Source organism: Mixophyes fleayi, chromosome 5 (assembly GCF_038048845.1).
Source record: "Mixophyes fleayi isolate aMixFle1 chromosome 5, aMixFle1.hap1, whole genome shotgun sequence".
Lineage (NCBI taxonomy): Eukaryota > Metazoa > Chordata > Amphibia > Anura > Limnodynastidae > Mixophyes > Mixophyes fleayi.
Window position 1 is genome coordinate 277,884,082 of NC_134406.1, and position 18,586 is coordinate 277,902,667.

The 18,586-nt window shown below is 43.9% G+C and overlaps 1 protein-coding gene across 3 annotated transcripts in view; it reads left to right on the forward strand.

The window, feature by feature from the left end:
* NOS3 (nitric oxide synthase 3) overlaps positions 1 to 18,586 on the forward strand; it is a 91,130-nt gene that overhangs the window by 25,263 nt on the left and 47,281 nt on the right. For all 3 annotated transcript variants that reach the window (XM_075214242.1, XM_075214240.1, XM_075214243.1), the window contains exons 2-8: positions 9,663 to 9,759; positions 11,530 to 11,678; positions 11,993 to 12,155; positions 12,310 to 12,401; positions 13,241 to 13,382; positions 14,184 to 14,323; positions 14,665 to 14,839. In XM_075214242.1, coding sequence (XP_075070343.1) covers positions 9,663 to 9,759; positions 11,530 to 11,678; positions 11,993 to 12,155; positions 12,310 to 12,401; positions 13,241 to 13,382; positions 14,184 to 14,323; positions 14,665 to 14,839 — 958 coding nt within the window. The remainder of the gene's footprint in view (positions 1 to 9,662; positions 9,760 to 11,529; positions 11,679 to 11,992; positions 12,156 to 12,309; positions 12,402 to 13,240; positions 13,383 to 14,183; positions 14,324 to 14,664; positions 14,840 to 18,586) is intronic.

Genomic DNA, 18,586 nt, shown 5'->3' on the forward strand with positions numbered 1-18,586 from the left:
GAGTACTCGGGGTATTAGTGAGTATGTGGTCCTAGTGCACACTGAACCAGGTGTTGGTGAGTCTATTGTGCGGTATTACAGGACAACTGATGGATTTGGGGGGTTCCTGCGATGTCTCTACCCTGTACCCAGGTGATACTTGGACCTCCTGGTACTTTGTGTGATTCACTCTCAGGATGTCCAGAGACCTCAGTCTCAGAGGAATGAGGTAAATATGATTGTAACACACACAGGTGAAGAGGGCTGCTTTAATAAATGAGCACATGGGGCATTTGGTCAGGGTCACCATGGTAGGGTCCACCCTTACCCGTCCTAGTACTGGAGAGGGGGGGGGGGGGGGCAACACATCAGCTTCTATCTTATCCTGCTGGTAATAAGTGGCAATGGGGTGTGTCCATCTTTGGGGGGTCTGCAGAGCACTTCTGAAGTTATAGTCTGCCCTAAAAACACCCATGTATTGCTGCACTCCCCCCGGCGGTCAGAACCCTGACACCACTGTTCCTTCACCCTCCATCACCGACACATCTTTAGGGCAGTGTTCTCATGGGGTATGTTACAAGCATTTGAATTCTGTGACATCTCTGGCCCCATCCCTCTGTATGAATCAACCAATCCACACAGTGCATGTCTGCAAAGCTGTCACTCCTATTCTGCCTGCTGAGTTAGAGAAACTCCTCCCCCTAACATGGCGCCCTGTTGTGGAGGAACGAGAAATAGCATGGTAAAGATATTTAGTTATTTCATATATATTATCCAGCCTAATAATACAGCTCATGTGTTATATATTAATATCTGTGTCTTTCCAGAATAAAAGATGTAGTAATAGGACATGTACCTCATCCTGGTGCTATTGACATCCCTTACTCTAAAATTTACCCCCAAACCAGGATCTCACCAGATCTGGTCCCCCCTGGAGGCTAATCCCCGATTAATCATCAAACGTGTCCTGAATTATCACCATTAATTCAGTCTTTAGCTTCGGATTATTAAATCACAGAGTAATTATGTGTCAGAGGGTTTGGGAATATGTAAATCATGCAAGTAGAATTCCGTGCAGTAATAGTCCCTATGTGCAGGGATCACACATTATACAGAGGTAAATATACACAGAGTGAATCATGGGTAATACCTCATTAAATAGGCTGTACAATTTGTTGGATTCTTCTTTCCCTGGTTGTATCCACCTTCATTCCTTATCATCACTACTGTAATTCCGTTATCTGTTTATATGTCTAGTATTTATATATTAAACAGTTTTTGAACTACAATTGTATGTTTCATTCAAAGAATCTCTGTCCCGTGTTAAGTAATCTCTGTGAAACTGCACGAGGAAACCAACACGGGCAAAATCGGGGCATCCTACCCCTGGCGGGAGGTAGCGCCGGTCATAACCAGTTAACCCTTTCTTGTATCATGAAAAAAGATTAGTGGTTCTGATGGCCCTGGGGCTTTTCTCCCCGTTATAAAATGTCTAGTTAGTATTTAATTTAGAATGAGAGGTGGGTAAAGTTCTGTATCGTAGTATCTGGATCAGTAATATTAGGTAATGGGATGGGGTGTGCTAACAGAAAACACATCAGTCTATCAACTATACATTCTATGCTATGCAGCCTGGCTGGGGCAAAATGTAGAATTAACCTCATGTGTCAATCTCCCATTGTCCCGTAGATTGTAAGCCTGCGAGCAGCCTTCTCACCTCTTTATCTGTCTTATCCAGTTTGTTTATTAGTTTATTATGTTTGTCCCCAATTGTAAAGCGCTACGGAATATGTTGGCGCTATATAAATAAATGATGATGATGATGACTTTTACTAACCTACAAGGCCATCAACAAAGCTGCACCAACATACATCTCCTCTCTTGTCTCAAAATATCTCCCAACTCGGCAACTCCGTTCTGCAAAAGATCTGCTTCTCTCATCCACCCTCATTACATCCTCCCATTCCCGGTTACAGGACTTTTTTCGGGCTGCACCCACTCTATGGAACTCTCTCCCTCGCACAATAAGACTCTCCTCTGTTCTACAAACTTTCAAGCGTTCTCTGAAAACCTACCTATTCAGACAAGCTTATAATATTCCTCAACCACCATCTTAACCTCACTACCTTTAGCCTGTTACACAATTTCACACAAGACAACTACCCCCGGAATAACATTGTTGTGTGACAGGATCATTTAGCTTATGAGTCACCCTACCTTTGCAGTCTGGCTGGGCCAAGATGCAAAATGTATACTTAACCTCATGTGTCAATCTCCCATTGTCCCATAGATTGTAAGCTTGCGAGCAGGGCCTTCTCACCTCTTTGTCTGTTTCACCCAGTTTGTTTATTAGTTTATTACGTTTGTCCCCAATTGTAAAGCGCTACGGAATATGTTGGCGCTATATAAATAAATGATGATGATGATGATGATGATGATATATATCTGCAGATTATTACATTTGTGACCTCTCTAGAGATCTGTAGAACATTGCTCTCTGTTCCATCTACCCCCTGACAGATACACAGCGATATATTCTGCAGATCAGGGCCATCATCAGGGGGGTACCGGGCCCGGGCTCACCAGGGGGCCCGGTACAACAGGGCAACACATACTTACCTGGGGCCCCGCTGGTCTCCGCTACTTTGTCTTCAGCCTGTCTTCAGCCTGTCTTCAGCCTGGCTGTCACCGTGACAGCCAGGCACCAGGATGCGATCGCAGGGGTGGAGGGATCATTCCCCCTGCGATCATGTGATCTGGCTGTCACAGGCAGAAGGTGACTTCTGTTTACATTTACCATAAAGGTGATTGGGGAATTGCTCTAGTTTAGTCCCTGTCTGGACCTGATTATTAATGGTTAGGACATTATTCAGGTGTAACAGAGGTTCCGGTTTTACCTGTCACTGAAATATTCATGTTTTTCTGTTCAGCAAACACTGCAACCAGGATAGAGACCCAGCATTGTATATAAGAGGAGGCAATGTAAGTTCTCATTGGTGCTAGAAGTGGGGATGCAGCAGATTTACTTCATATAAGTCTGCACTAAAGGGGGATTCTGGGAACCGGTAACGACCGCCACCCATCTGCTGGTTTCCTATAGTCATTTATGTGCTATTATGTTACTGATGTAGGTGTTTGGTTCAATCCCTCTAAAGATCTGTAAATATAAAACCTAGATATTACCCCCCTGCTCCTACCTCATCCCGACTCATTTCCGCCAGCAGACAGTTATGAGCCCTGTAACTCAGATTTTCCAATTTTATTATTCTGGGCTTAATGAATCAACCGAGCTCGGGGTAATTCAGAGAAACATCTCCTGGATGAAATGCGTCGGGTTGATGTCTCTGAATAATGGAAAATATACAATGAAAAGTTATGTGAAAGTGATGTCCGCTCACCTAAAAGCATTTAGCCCGAAATCCCCTAACCCAGTGGTTCCCAAACTGTGCGCCTAGGCTCCCTGGGGTGCCCTGGAGATCTCACAAGGGTGCCTCAGCCAGGGCCAGTGGTTAGCACGGCGGGGGACTACTTGGTAATTAATTTGGCTTAGGGGAGCCTTGATAAACCTTTGGAGACCCTAAAGGGTGCCTTGAACTGAAAAAGTTTGGAATCCACTGCCCTATCCCCTAAACTGAATTGTGTGGTCTCACCTCTAGGACCCTCCTCCTCTGCTCTGCTGAGGTCCTTGATGAAAATGGATGGGGGTCGGAATTCTAAGTAGATCCCACCTCTAGTGACATCGTTGTGCTACTTCAGGCCATGATTTAAAGACCCAGTGATATAGCTGTCAGTGTTTGGCTGTGGGATGCTTGATGAAGATGCTAGAGAGGGGGGCACCCACAGTTCAGGAAAGGAGAGAGGGGGATTAGTCCAAATATAATGGTTAAATGGTTATTTTATCCCTTATGCATGTATTGTCGCTCTGCGTGTAATCCATGTGTGATCCATGTGTAATCCATGTGTGATACATGTGTAATCCATGTGTGATCCATGTGTAATCAATGTGTAATCCACGTGTGATCCACGTGTGATCCACGTGTAATCCATGTGTAATCCATGTGTGAGCCATCTGTGATCCACGTGTAATCCATGTGTGATCCACGTGTGATCCACGTAATCCATGTGTGATCCACGTGTAATCCACGTGTAATCCATGTGTGATCCACGTGTGATCCATCTGTGATCCACGTGTAATCCATGTGTGATCCACGTGTGATCCATGTGTAATCTATGTGTGATCCATGTGTAATCCATGTGTGATCCATGTGTAATCCATGTGTAATCCATGTGTAATACATGTGTAATCCATGTGTAATCCATGTGTGATCCATGTGTGATCCATGTGTAATCCATGTGTAATCCATGTGTGATACATGTGTGATCCATGTGTAATCCATGTGTGATCCATGTGTAATACATGTGTAATCCATGTGTGATCAATGTGTAATACATGTGTGATCCATGTGTGATCCATGTGTAATCCATGTGTGATCCACGTGTGATCCATGTGTAATCCATGTGTAATACATGTGTAATCCATGTGTAATCCACGTGTAATCCATGTGTGATCCATGTGTAATCCATGTGTGATCCATGTGTGATCCATGTGTAATACATGTGTAATCCATGTGTGATCAATGTGTAATACATGTGTGATCCATGTGTGATCCATGTGTAATCCATGTGTAATCCATGTGTAATCCATGTGTAATCCACGTGTGATCCATGTGTAATCCATGTGTGATCCATGTGTGATCCATGTGTAATCCATGTGTGATCCATGTGTGATCCATGTGTAATCCATGTGTGATCCATGTGTGATCCATGTGTAATCCATGTGTAATCCATGTGTGATACATGTGTGATACATGTGTAATCCATGTGTGATCCATGTGTAATCCATGTGTGATCCATGTGTAATCCATGTGTGATACATGTGTAATCCATGTGTGATCCATGTGTGATCCATGTGTAATCCATGTGTAATCCATGTGTGATACATGTGTGATCCATGTGTAATCCATGTGTGATCCATGTGTAATCCATGTGTGATACATGTGTAATCCATGTGTAATCCATGTGTGTACAGCTGGATCAGGAATGATTCTGAGAGGCTCAGAATTCCCTGAATCCTCGTTACTCCCATTTTCCTAAACGCTGTAAATTCCCCTCATGGTTAATGTTTAACAGGAATATTTATCCTCCTGGTATTTGTAGAACTTTACATGGGTTTCTTGTTTACATGTAGGAGCCCTGTCTACCGGGCCCTAACCCTGGGGTGTACAGGTGTATTTACCCCGACCAGGAGCACTCAAATATTTGTCAGTTCCATCACAAATAATATAATCATCATCATCATCATTTATTTCTAGTATATTCTGTAGCGCTTTACAATTGGGAACAAACACAGTAATAATACAATACTGGGTAATACAGACAGAGGGGTGAGAGGACCCTGCTCACAGCTTACAATCTATAGGACAATGGGAGTCGGATACATGAGGTTAAATCTACATACTACATATTGGTCCAGCCAGATTGCAAAGGTAAAATCAGTAGCTATGTGATCCAGTCACACAGCAGTGTTGGTCAGAGGGTTGTTGTCTTGTGTTAGCTGTGTATAGGGTAGTAATAGGGGAAATTAAGATGGTGGCTGAGGAATACTATAAGCTTGTCTGAAGAGGTGGGTTTTCAGTGAACGCTTGAAGGTTTGAAGACTGCAGGAAAGTCTTACTGTGCGAGGGAGGGAATTCCACAAAGTGGGTGCAGCCCGGAAAAAGTCCTGTAACCGGGAATGGGAGGATGTGATGAGATTGGAAGAGAGACGCAGATCTTGTGCAGAACAGAGGTGTCGAGTTGGGAGATATTTTGAGACAAGTGAGGAAATGTATGTTGGTGCAGCTTTGTTGACGGCCTTGTATGTTAGTAGAAGAATTTTATTTTGGATTCTTTGAAATACAGGCAACCAATGTAGAGACTGACAGAGTGGCTCAGCAGAGGAATAATGGTTAGTAAGGAAAATCAATCTAGCCGCTGCGTGCAAAATAGATTGTAGGGGTTCAAGTCTGACTTTGGGAAGACCAGTAAGGAGGGAATGGGAGATGATGAGTGCATGAATTAGAGTTTTTGCAGTGTCTTGTGTAAGATATGTGCGTATTCTGGAAATGTTTTTTTGATGTATGTAAGATGAACAATAAGCGGTTTCTGATTCTCCTGTCCCAAGAGCTTGCACTCTCCCATGTGTATGTAGCTGTAGGAAGGAGGCCAGTTCCCATCACACAGAAGCCAGTGAACACGCTGCCAGAATTCTCATTGTTATGTTCAGGAAACTGACGTCAGTGAATTTGCTGGGTCAGCGTTTCCGTGTCCAGTTCCATGTGCTCCATCTCTTAACAATCTGTAGGTCACCCCCCTATCTGTAGAGTTCTACACGTCTGTGAGAACTCACCACACATCTAAAATTACCACCCGCACAGCGTGAAGTGCACATGGACACCAGTACACACCACTTATATATCCATCAGGATCACCAACCTATGAAATCACCTGTACTCCCCTGTGAGAGTAATTCACACACACGTGTATGAGTCATGTACACACCTGTACGATCCATGTACACACATGTACGATCCATGTACACACCTGTACGATCCATGTACACAATAGTACATAACCCCAGGGCTGCATTTATTGAGCAGTCAGATGACCGATGTAATATTTACTCATCGCATACAGCGCATCACATACGTACAACACATTGCATACAACATATCACATACAATGTTTCACATCACATACAGCGCATCACATACATACAACACATCACATACAACGTATCACATATAACGCATCGCATACAATGTATCACATACATACAACACATCGCATACAACGTATCACATACATATAACGCATCACATACAACGTATCACATACATACAACGCATTGCATACATTGTATCACATACATATAACGCATCGCATACAGCGCATCACATAAAACGTATCACATACAACGTATCACATACATATAACGCATCGCATACAATGTATCACATACATCACATACATACAACGTATCACATACACAGTATCACATACAGCGCAGCTCTGCTCAAAAACTGTTTATATAGATTTTGTTTTTTCATTCGAACAGCAAATATTATTGTTCTCAAAGACTGGAAGAAATACAGCACAATGTGGAGGAAGCTGGAGAGAATTTAACTTTTTTAGTTTATGTAAAGTTTGAGCATTTGAGAACCAAGACGACGAAACAGCTGGAGATGTAAATATCCCGGCAGCAGCGAAGCAGAACCGGATGATACATAAAGGGTTAGATCCTACATAGACCAGGACTAATCACCTATGTGACTCTCTGACGGGGCAGTACGGTGGCTCAGTGGTCAGCACTCACTGAGCTGCGTTCATGAGTATGATTGAGGCTGATTACTTCGTGTTTGGTGCTTTATAAAGAACTGATAATGATGATGACATGTGGGGAATGATAGGTAAAGTACAGAGGAACAGAGTAATACAGTATTATTACATGCAGCAGAGATTTGTACCAGATACGTCAATGTAGATAAAGCCGATATGGATCTCCATTGTAGGAGCTGTTATATAGACTGAATATAAGAACTATAGACCCAATCACAGGAGGATAAACCCAAATATAAATATAAACTCACAATACAACGTGGTGAAGATCCAGCAGAAGAAACATCTCAGTCAGTAGAGAAGGTTCCTTAGATATATTAACGGTAAAAACACTGGGACAATAGTGATACTAAAAACTGAACTAACCGAATGATGTCACCTACACTAGAGGGGAGGATGTACCTGTATAAAGTGGAGGGGAGGATGTACCTGTATATAGTGGAGGGGAGGATGTACCTGTATATAGTGGAGGGGAGGATGTACCTGTATACAGTGGAGGGGAGGATGTACCTGTATACAGTGGAGGGGAGGATGTACCTGTGTATACTGGAGGGGAGGATGTACCTGTATACAGTGGAGGGGAGAATGTACCTGTATATACTGGAGGGGAGGATGTACCTGTATACAGTGGAGGGGAGGATGTACCTGTATACAGTGGAGGGGAGGATGTACCTGTATATAGTGGAGGGGAGGATGTACCTGTATATACTAGAGGGGAGGATGTACCTGTATACAGTGGAGGGGAGGATGTACCTGTATATAGTGGAGGGGAGGATGTACCTGTATAAAGTGGAGGGGAGGATGTACCTGTATATAGTGGAGGGGAGGATGTACCTGTATATAGTGGAGGGGAGGATGTACCTGTATATACTAGAGGGGAGGATGTACCTGTATATAGTGGAGGGGAGGATGTACCTGTATACAGTGGAGGGGAGGATGTACCTGTATATACTAGAGGGGAGGATGTACCTGTATATAGTGGAGGGGAGGATGTACCTGTATATAGTGGAGGGGAGGATGTACCTGTATATACTGGAGGGGAGGATGTACCTGTATATACTAGAGGGGAGGATGTACCTGTATATAGTGGAGGGGAGGATGTACCTGTATATAGTGGAGGGGAGGATGTACCTGTATATAGTGGAGGGGAGGATGTACCTGTATAAAGTGGAGGGGAGGATGTACCTGTATATAGTGGAGGGGAGGATGTACCTGTATACAGTGGAGGGGAGGATGTACCTGTATATACTAGAGGGGAGGATGTACCTGTATACAGTGGAGGGGAGGATGTACCTGTATATACTAGAGGGGAGGATGTACCTGTATATAGTGGAGGGGAGGATGTACCTGTATACAGTGGAGGGGAGGATGTACCTGTATATACTAGAGGGGAGGATGTACCTGTATATAGTGGAGGGGAGGATGTACCTGTATATAGTGGAGGGGAGGATGTACCTGTATATACTAGAGGGGAGGATGTACCTGTATATAGTGGAGGGGAGGATGTACCTGTATACAGTGGAGGGGAGGATGTACCTGTATACAGTGGAGGGGAGGATGTACCTGTATATACTAGAGGGGAGGATGTACCTGTATATAGTGGAGGGGAGGATGTACCTGTATATAGTGGAGGGGAGGATGTACCTGTATATAGTGGAGGGGAGGATGTACCTGTATATAGTGGAGGGGAGGATGTACCTGTATATACTAGAGGGGAGGATGTACCTGTATATAGTGGAGGGGAGGATGTACCTGTATATAGTGGAGGGGAGGATGTACCTGTATATAGTGGAGGGGAGGATGTACCTGTATACAGTGGAGGGGAGGATATACCTGTATATAGTGGAGGGGAGGATGTACCTGTATACAGTGGAGGGGAGAATGTACCTGTATATACTGGAGGGGAGGATGTACTTGTATACAGTGGAGGGGAGGATGAACCTGTATACAGTGGAGGGGAGGATGTACCTGTATATAGTGGAGGGGAGGATGTACCTGTATACACTGGAGGGGAGGATGTACCTGTATACAGTGGAGGGGAGGATGTACCTGTATATAGTGGAGGGGAGGATGTACCTGTATACAGTGGAGGGGAGGATGTACCTGTATACACTGGAGGGGAGGATGTACCTGTATATACCGGAGGGGAGGATGTACTTGTATACAGTGGAGGGGAGGATGTACCTGTATATACTGAGGACACAAATGGTGGTTTGGTTCTAACAGATGTTTGTGTTCCCCTCCAGCACAGCCAACGGAGGCCAGAACCAGAAATGTCTCCGCATCAAGAATTGGGAGAACCAGACCTTGTCCTACGACATGCTGAACGTGCAGGCGGAACAGGTAGGGAGCATGTGGGGAACAGGCAAGGAGAAGACGGGGAATGGGTGGGTATCAGGAGTAGAAAAGGTAGGGAACAGGTGGGGAGTAGGTAGGGAACAGTTGGGGGGTAGGGAACTGGTGGGGAGTAGGTAGGGAACAGGTGGGGAGTAGGTAGGGAACTGGTGGGGAGTAGTTAGGGAGCAGGCAGGGCAGGTGGGAAGGAGGTAGGGAACTGGTGGGGAGTAGGTAGGGAACAGTTGGGGAGTAGGTAGGGAACAGGTGGGGAGTAGGTAGGGAACAGTTGGGGAGTAGGTAGGGAACAGGTGGGGAGTAGGTAGGGAACTGGTGGGGAGTAGGTAGGGAACTGGTGGGTAGTAGGTAGGGAACTGGTGGGGAGTAGGTAGGGAACAGGTGGGGAGTAGGTAGGGAACTGGTGGGGAGTAGGTAGGGAACAGGTGGGGAGTAGGTAGGGAACTGGTGGGGAGTAGGTAGGGAACTGGTGGGTAGTAGGTAGGGAACTGGTGGGGAGTAGGTAGGGAACAGGTGGGGAGTAGGTAGGGAACAGGTGGGGAGTAGGTAGGGAACAGGTGGGGAGTAGGTAGGGAACTGGTGGGGAGTAGTTAGGGAGCAGGCAGGGCAGGTGGGGAGGAGGTAGAGAACAGTTAGCAAGCAGTTGGTGAACAAATTGAGAACAGGTGGGAAGTAGTTAGAGAACAGGTGGGAAGTAGTTAGAGAACAGGTGGAGAACAGGTGGGATACCGGTAAGGGTCTGGTAGGGAGCAAGTGGACAGGAGGTGACAAACTAGCTCCAGTGATCTTATCAAATATTATTACTTGGCATGAATCATCCTTGTACATGTGATATTAGCGAAGGATAAATGGGACTTTCACTCAATTATTGCGCCCAGAGCTCGCTGGACCTAGCGTGAGGAAGTGCTGGGTTTGGGGAAAGTTGTATCTTTGAGCAACCAGGACTCAGCAGCTGTGTCCTGGAACTACTGCCTGCTATTGTGGAACTACAGGTCACAGAATGCACTGGCAGGTATTGACTGGAAAGGTATTCTGATGATCCTAGTCAATGGCTTCTAGTGCATGCTGGGAAATGTAGTTCCATAATAGCAAAAACAGAACATGCATTAAATTAAAATCTAACTGAACCGCTGCTAAAAGCAATAAATTGGAGAACGAGGATCTGGTTTTACTCGCTGAAACTTTCTTTTAATATTTGTGTCTGAGCGTTTTATTCTCAGGGGGCAGATAAAGACTCTTTACAGGTCAGGTCAGTCACTGGTAGTCACAGAAGGGGGGCATGCTGGGGGCCAGGAGCGGGGGATGGGACACTACCCACTTATTTGCTTACTAATTAAAATATTAATCAATTTAATTATTTATTAAAATGAATGTAGATTACATCCAAAGACCTAGAGAAAAAAATCCCTGGACCAAGGTGTTAGGATGGCTTCGGGGAAATATATATATAAAATAACAAAATGTTTTGGCTTTTTATGAAAAGTCCATATCCCTCATTTCTTTCTGCCCCCCAAAGTATGTCAAGCTGATTCAGGTGGTAACAATTAATTACACATAACACATGCAATGATTTGAATAGGACATTTGGTGTCCACAATATACGGTCTAGGGGGAAGTAACATAGTCATGAAATGTCCTTCTCGTGGTCGTCATAGATTGTAAAGATGTTGAATGATGTAATATAAAACTGAATCATATTTTCACTTAGACCCCTTTGTGCTGTAACACTGATGTATAAGTTCTATGATGTCCTCCTTGTAGGAAGTGGCCTGCACAAGAGCCCGATGTCTGGGCTCCATGATGTTTCCATCCCAGATGATGTGTCCTCAACCACAAGAACCAAAAGTTCCAGAAGAACTACTTCCCAAGGCCAAGGACTTCATCAACCAGTACTACAGCTCCATCAAAAGGTGAGTGAGGTCTGTGAGTGCCTGCTCACTGAGTAGATGATGGAGCCCCATGATATTGTCTGTACATGGCCACTAATTCCTATAAAATCTGGAGAAGTAAGAAGTATCCCATGCTAGTATTATAAAACATGCAAGTAGAGGTTCATTAAATTAAAAAAAATGGATTTTATCAGGATTTCATGGTCTTGAAGTAGGAGGAGATCGAAAAGTGTCAGTAATTGACATAAACCTAAATTACATATAAAAAGATGTAAATAAGAAGATACATTTTCTAACAACAGTGATCAAAGAGTTCACTTCTGTTGTTGTCTCAGATCACAGTCGAAAGCTCACATGGAGCGTCTGAAGGACATAGAACAAGAGATTCAGTCCACGGGAACCTATCAGCTAAAGGAGACTGAGCTGATCTTCGGTGCCAAGCAGGCTTGGAGAAACGCAGCCCGATGTGTGGGCAGGATTCAGTGGTCAAAGCTTCAGGTACTTACGGCTTAAGAGCCACAGGTGGATTTGGTAGTATATGAGTGGGGGGAAAGGACGACTTCTGTTTCCTACATCTGTGAAGTTTTACAATGGTTCCATGGATTCGGAATGTTTCCTCTTCTGTGACCAATAGATCTTTCTTCCTATTTAGGTATTTGATGCCAGGGATTGTAGAACCACACATGAGATGTTCACCTACATCTGTAACCATATCAAGTATGCCACCAATAAGGGGAACATCAGGTAAAGTATCAGTTTCAGGGTTTTGCTGCTGCTCATCCTTCATTTACATAAACTGTGTCTATTGTGGACTCACCTTGAATACTAACAATATCTGCAACAAAGGAGCTGTCACCCAGAAGTCACAGAGGTTATAACTTGATTTCCATGATGGTGTCTTGAAAACAGTTGACAAAGTTACAGCTGGAATATGACCATCACTGTGTAAAGATAAAGTCATTGTAAAATCACAACTTATACATTATAGGATTGATAGAGCCACCAGTCACCCTGCAGCTTCCAGCCATCAATTCCCAGAATGATCATCACCCCCCCTGTCCCTGGAGTGGCTCCTTATATCTAGGGTCACATTTCCACAGTGTTTTCCCCTCCCTGCCAAACCCCTGGATCTCTCCTTGTTAAACATTGATGAGTCCTGGACTAGGGGGATGGAGAGGGGAGTGGAGATGAGCTGTACTTCCACAGACCCTTCCCTACTAGATTGTAGACCAAATGTCTGGAGTAGTCTTGTGAGAACAATGGATACTAATTAGCCTTCCCCCTCACCAGTATCTTGCAACCTGATCCTTACCCATAACCCCCTTGGCTTCACTTTAATGACAATGAATAACAACCTCACTGCCACATCAACAATATACAATAAACAATATACATATTTACAATGAGCTACAATGTCTCTTTATTCACATGTAATTAGACACTACAGTTGTACTCTGTTGAGCTGGGAAACAAGAGCAAGGACTATAAAAAGTACATGCTATAATCCACATTTTGTGAGAAACGAGGGACAGGCTGGTTAGGGTGATACCTCGTTTCACCACACCTTGTCTTTCCTTCCACAGGTCAGCCATTACCATCTTCCCTCAGAGAAATGACGGCACCACAGATTTCAGGATCTGGAACAGTCAGTTAATTCGTTATGCGGGATACAGACAGGAAGATGACACAGTCATCGGAGATCCTATCAACGTGGAGCTGACAGAGGTGGGATTCTCTCACTTCTCAGCTCCTCCACTCACTCTCTCCTCTTGCTGTAATTCACTCACTAGAAATTTACATTTATTTATTCAAGGTTTACTCACTTATCCTCTTCTTCCACCCTTTATTAGATCTCATACTTTCCCTTTCCTCCGATAAATTATCTTTTTGGGCAGCACGGTGGCTCAGTGGTTAGCACTTCTGCCTCACAGCACTGGGGTCATGAGTTCAATTCCCGACCATGGCCTTATCTGTGTATAGTTTGTATGTTCTCCCCGTGTTTGCGTGGGTTTCCTCCGGGTGCTCCGGTTTCCTAACACACTCCCAAAAAGAAACATACTAGTAGGTTAATTGACTCCTATCAAATTGACCCTAGTCTGTGTGTGTGTGTGTGTGTGTCTGTGTCTGTGTGTGTGTCTGTGTGTATTTGGGAATTTAGACTGTAAGCTCTAATGGGGCAAGGACTGATGTGAGTGAGTTCTCTGTACAGCGCTGCGAGATAGGTGGCGCTATATAAGTAAATGGTGATGATGATAGTTACTTCCTTTATATCTCCTGAATAACAACATGACACAATGTCCATCACCGATGATCTGAAAATGATTTATTCACTATTACTCACACAAAATCTTCTTAATGCCCTCCACTCATTAAACCCCCACTCACCATCTTCTTGGTGTCCTCCTACATCTACCTCTTACGTATGCCCATTATTACGGTCTGCTCGCCATGTACTTAGTATCCTTCTACCAAGGTCTATGTCTGTTGTGCCTCATATAACTTTCCTTCCTCATGTTCTTATCACAGCTCTGTATCCAGCTGGGCTGGAAGCCAAAAGGCGGAAGGTTTGACCTGTTACCTCTGCTTCTACAAGCACATGGAGATGATCCGAAACTATTTGAAATCCCACCCGAACTTGTCTTAGAAGTGCCCCTCCGACACCCGAAGTGAGAACCTGACTTTCCTGTAGTATAATGTGTTTCTCTAGATTGTGCACTGTGGTCAAATCTGACCAAGGGGAGAACCTGTTACTCATTTAGAAAGAAAGGGATAAGATGTGTGTGTGTTAGGGAATTTAGACTGTAAGCTCCAATGGAGCAGGGACCGATGTGAGTGAGTTCTCTGTACAGCACTGCGGAATTAGTGGTGCTATATAAATAGATGATGATGATGATGATGATAAGAATGATTAGCGGTTTATTGAGGTTCAGAATGTATAGAGGGTACAATTCATACGTTCTGCTGTAACCCCCACACCCACCACTGTCCCCATCTCTCTCTGTCCCAGCTACGAGTGGTTTGCAGGACTGGGGTTGAAGTGGTACGCTCTGCCTGCAGTTAGCAGCTTACTCCTGGAGATTGGGGGGGTGCAGTTCCCCGCGGTGCCATTTAATGGCTGGTACATGAGCACCGAAATTGGAATGCGGAATTTGTGTGACTCCTATCGATACAACATAACTGAGGTAAGTGACATAGGAATACATTACAGAGCAGGCCTGGATGATGTGTGGCTGTCCAAGTACTACAAGTCCCAGCATGCCCTGACTGCTATTGGCTGGACAAGCATGCTGGGACTTGTAGTTTCACCTGGAGAGCCACAGGTTGTCCAGGCCTATTATAGAGGGTGCTCCTATAATGAAGCAGTTTAAGAAGCTCAGAGAGACGACAATATGAAGATAATTCATAGGAAAAATTGACCATTTTCTTAATGCAAACATCTAAATTAATGTTATTTACCTGGTTAGCACAATTAATAATAAGTGCAATATATAATATAGTCCTTTACATAAGAGATGACTACGCACCTCTAATGTTACTGTAATTAGTAAATTTATAGATCTAGTAAATGTAACTGATCCCTAAATACACCCAGGACCGGTGCTGGTGTCCTGATCATCACATGGATGTAGATTGTCTCGTTAACCCCACTATATATAAGGTAATAACACTCCTTAGTAAGGAGCGTATTAGTCTCCACTTGGCTGCAGCTTCATACTGTGTGTAATGTATCCCTAACTAATACATTAAGCAGTAGTAATATCATTAGCAATTAGCACTTTAAGTACGTTGCATTAGACTGTTTCTATAAGTAATTGTTTTCTTATATTATTTGTAAAACTGAAAAACTTGTAGAAAAACTTAATAGCTACAGAAAACTGATTTTGTGAGAAATACTCTTTAACTTCCTAATTACTCAGCTTATTTTTGTAAAGGTGAAACATGAATTTCCCCAACTACTGTCCTCTCTTCTGCACTTTGATGCACAGTATATTAAACACGTAATTAATGTTCTGCATGTACTGTGTATATTATATATATATATATATAAGGTGTGAGTGCAGAGTGTGAGCCGTGAGTGTAGTAAGTCGTAATGTGGGAGATTCCTGCTCTTACAAGACACGGAGGAAACAAGGAGCATCCGCAGACGCAGGATACAATCTGCACAGGAAACACAGAGGACACCGCGGGGTATAAAGTAGCAGCGTTGGGATCTGTCAGTGCGGAAGCAGCGTCATTATCAGTCATCTTCTGTCTCTTATTATTATTGTTAGTATTAAATATTTATAATACTGACCCCTCTCAGCGCTGTACAGTGTAATTATTACCAGACATTACAGGAATAAGAACAGTCATCTACAGTACATTATTTACCACCCAGAGACATGTACAACTCCTATTGAGTATTTATTAACATTTATTTCGCTCCAGCTTTTTACAATTGGGAACAAACACAGAAATAAAACAAGTCTGTGAGGAGTTTGTATGTTCTCCCTGTGTTTGCTTGGGTTTCCTCCGGGTGCTCCGGTTTCCTCCCACTCTCCAAAAACATACTGGTAGGTTAATTGGCTGCTAACAAATTGACCCTAGTCTGTGTCTGTGTGTGTGTGTGTATGTGTGTGTGTGTGTGTGTGTGTGTCTGTGTGTGTATATTAGGGAATTTAGACTGTAAGCTCCAATGGGGCAGGGACTGATTTGAGTGAGTTCTCTGTACAGCGCTGCAGAATCAGTGGTGCTATATAAATAAATGATGATGATGATGATGATGAAGGCTGGGTATTAACAGACAAAGTGGTAAGAGGGTGCTGCTCCCAAGCTTACAGTCTATAGGGATATAGGTTTTATATATGAGGCACCTGCTACATATTGCTCCATCCAGATTACTATGGGGAACAGTGCTTAGCGGGATCATATGATCCAGTCACACAGTAATGTAGGCCTGGGGGTCAGAAGGTTGTTTGTGTCTAACAGGTAGAATAGCCCAAGGGGAGTAGGAGGGTGGTTCAGGAATTTGATAAACTAACTGAAGAGGTGGGTTTACAGGGACCATGGAGGGTGGGGGAAGGTTTACTATGCGAGGGAGGGAATTCCACGAGGTGGGTGCAGCCCGAAAAAATGACCTGTAGCCCGAGAATAAGAGGAGGTGTTGAGTGTATGAGAGACGCAGATCTTGTGCAGGTCGGAGTTGCCGAGTTGGGAGATATTGTGAGACAAGTGAGGAGATGTATGTTGGTGCAGTTTTGTTGACGGCCTTGTATGTTAGTAGAAGTACTTTATATTGGATTTGATGAAAAACAGGCAGCCAATGTAAAGACTGACAGAGTGACTCAGCAGAGGAAGAACAATTTGTGTGAAAAATCAGTATAGCCGCTGCGTGCAAAACAGAATGTAGGGGTGAGAGTTTGGGGAAGACCAGTAAAGGAGGGAATTTCAATAGTCAGTGCGGGAGATGATGATGCATATATTAAAGTTTTTGCAGTGTCTTGTGTGAGATATGTGCGTATTCTGGAAATGTTTCTTAGATGTATGTAACCAGATTTGGATACAGACTGGATGTGGGGAACACATGACAGTACTGAGTGAAGGATCACACTTAGGCAGTGAGCGTGAGGTGTAGGATTTAGTGTTGTGTTGTCACCTGATATAGAGATGTCCGGAATGGAACATTCTGTTGGTTGGTGGGAATATTATTAGCTCAGTTTTAAAAGATTGAGTTTGAGTTGGTGAGGAGACATCCAAGATGACATTCAGTGTTGTGGCCAACACAGGTGGTGAGAGATCCGGAGAGGATAGATCAATTTCCCCATAGAGATGATACTAAAATCCAAAGAGAAGTGGTGTAGATAGAGAACAGCAGAGGACCTAGGACTGAGCCTTGTGGTCTCCAACTGATAAAGGAAGCGGAGCAGAGGTCGATCCAGGGAAATTAACACTGAAAGAGCGATTAGATAGGTAGGATGAGAACCAGGATAGGACAGTGCCCTCAAGACCTAGGGATTGTAGCGTTTGTATGAGGAGAGAGTGGTCAACAGTGTCAAATGCAGCAGAGAGATCCAGGAGAATTAGAAGAGAGTAATCACCTTTAGTTTTTGCTGTGATCAGATCATTGACAACCTTGGTCAGCGCAGTCTGTGGAGTGTTGAGAGCGAAAGCCTGACTGAAGAGGATCTAAGTGTGAGGCCAGTGTAGGTAATTGTTTTGAGAAGCATGGAGGGATACGGGAGCTGAGAGATGGGACTGCAATTTAGGTGTAGTTAGGATCCAAAATAGCTTTTTTCCTTCACAATAGGATTAATCACTGTGTGCTTGAATAATGATGGAAAGATACCAGTAGAAAGATATTATAGATGTTAATTAGGCTGGACTGAGCACAGGAGACAGCGATTAACTTATTTGTCCACTGGACAAGTAGCAGAGTGGGAGGGGAAGAATAGAGTATCTGACTCTCCTTTGTGGGATCAAATAAAGAGAGGATCCTAGACGGTGCAAGAAGGTATTTGAGCAAATTGTTGGCTGGGAAGAGGATACCATGTCAGATCTTTTCAATCTTCTACTTGAAGTAGGACACAAGGTTGTGGGCATTGATTGTGTTTGGAAGGCCAAGGGTGTGAGAATTGAGAAGTGACTTAAATATATTAAAGAGGTGGGTTAGACGTCTGACCAAAGATGAGAGCGTTCAAGTATATTTGTTTGGCAGTGTTCAAAGCATTTCGGTTGGAGTGGTAGATTTGAAGAAGTCATGAGTGGTACTAGACTCTGCCAGTGGTCTACTTGAATAACGTGCAATTCTTTAGTGTTTGATGGCTGAAAAACAGTAGCTGGAGCAACTTGATTAAGAGCTATTGCTGAGGTTAAGTAAGATGTGGTAGTGACAGATCAGGGCAGGAGAATGCAGAAATCGGGGAGAGAAGTTGCTGCTGAGAGGTGGAAAG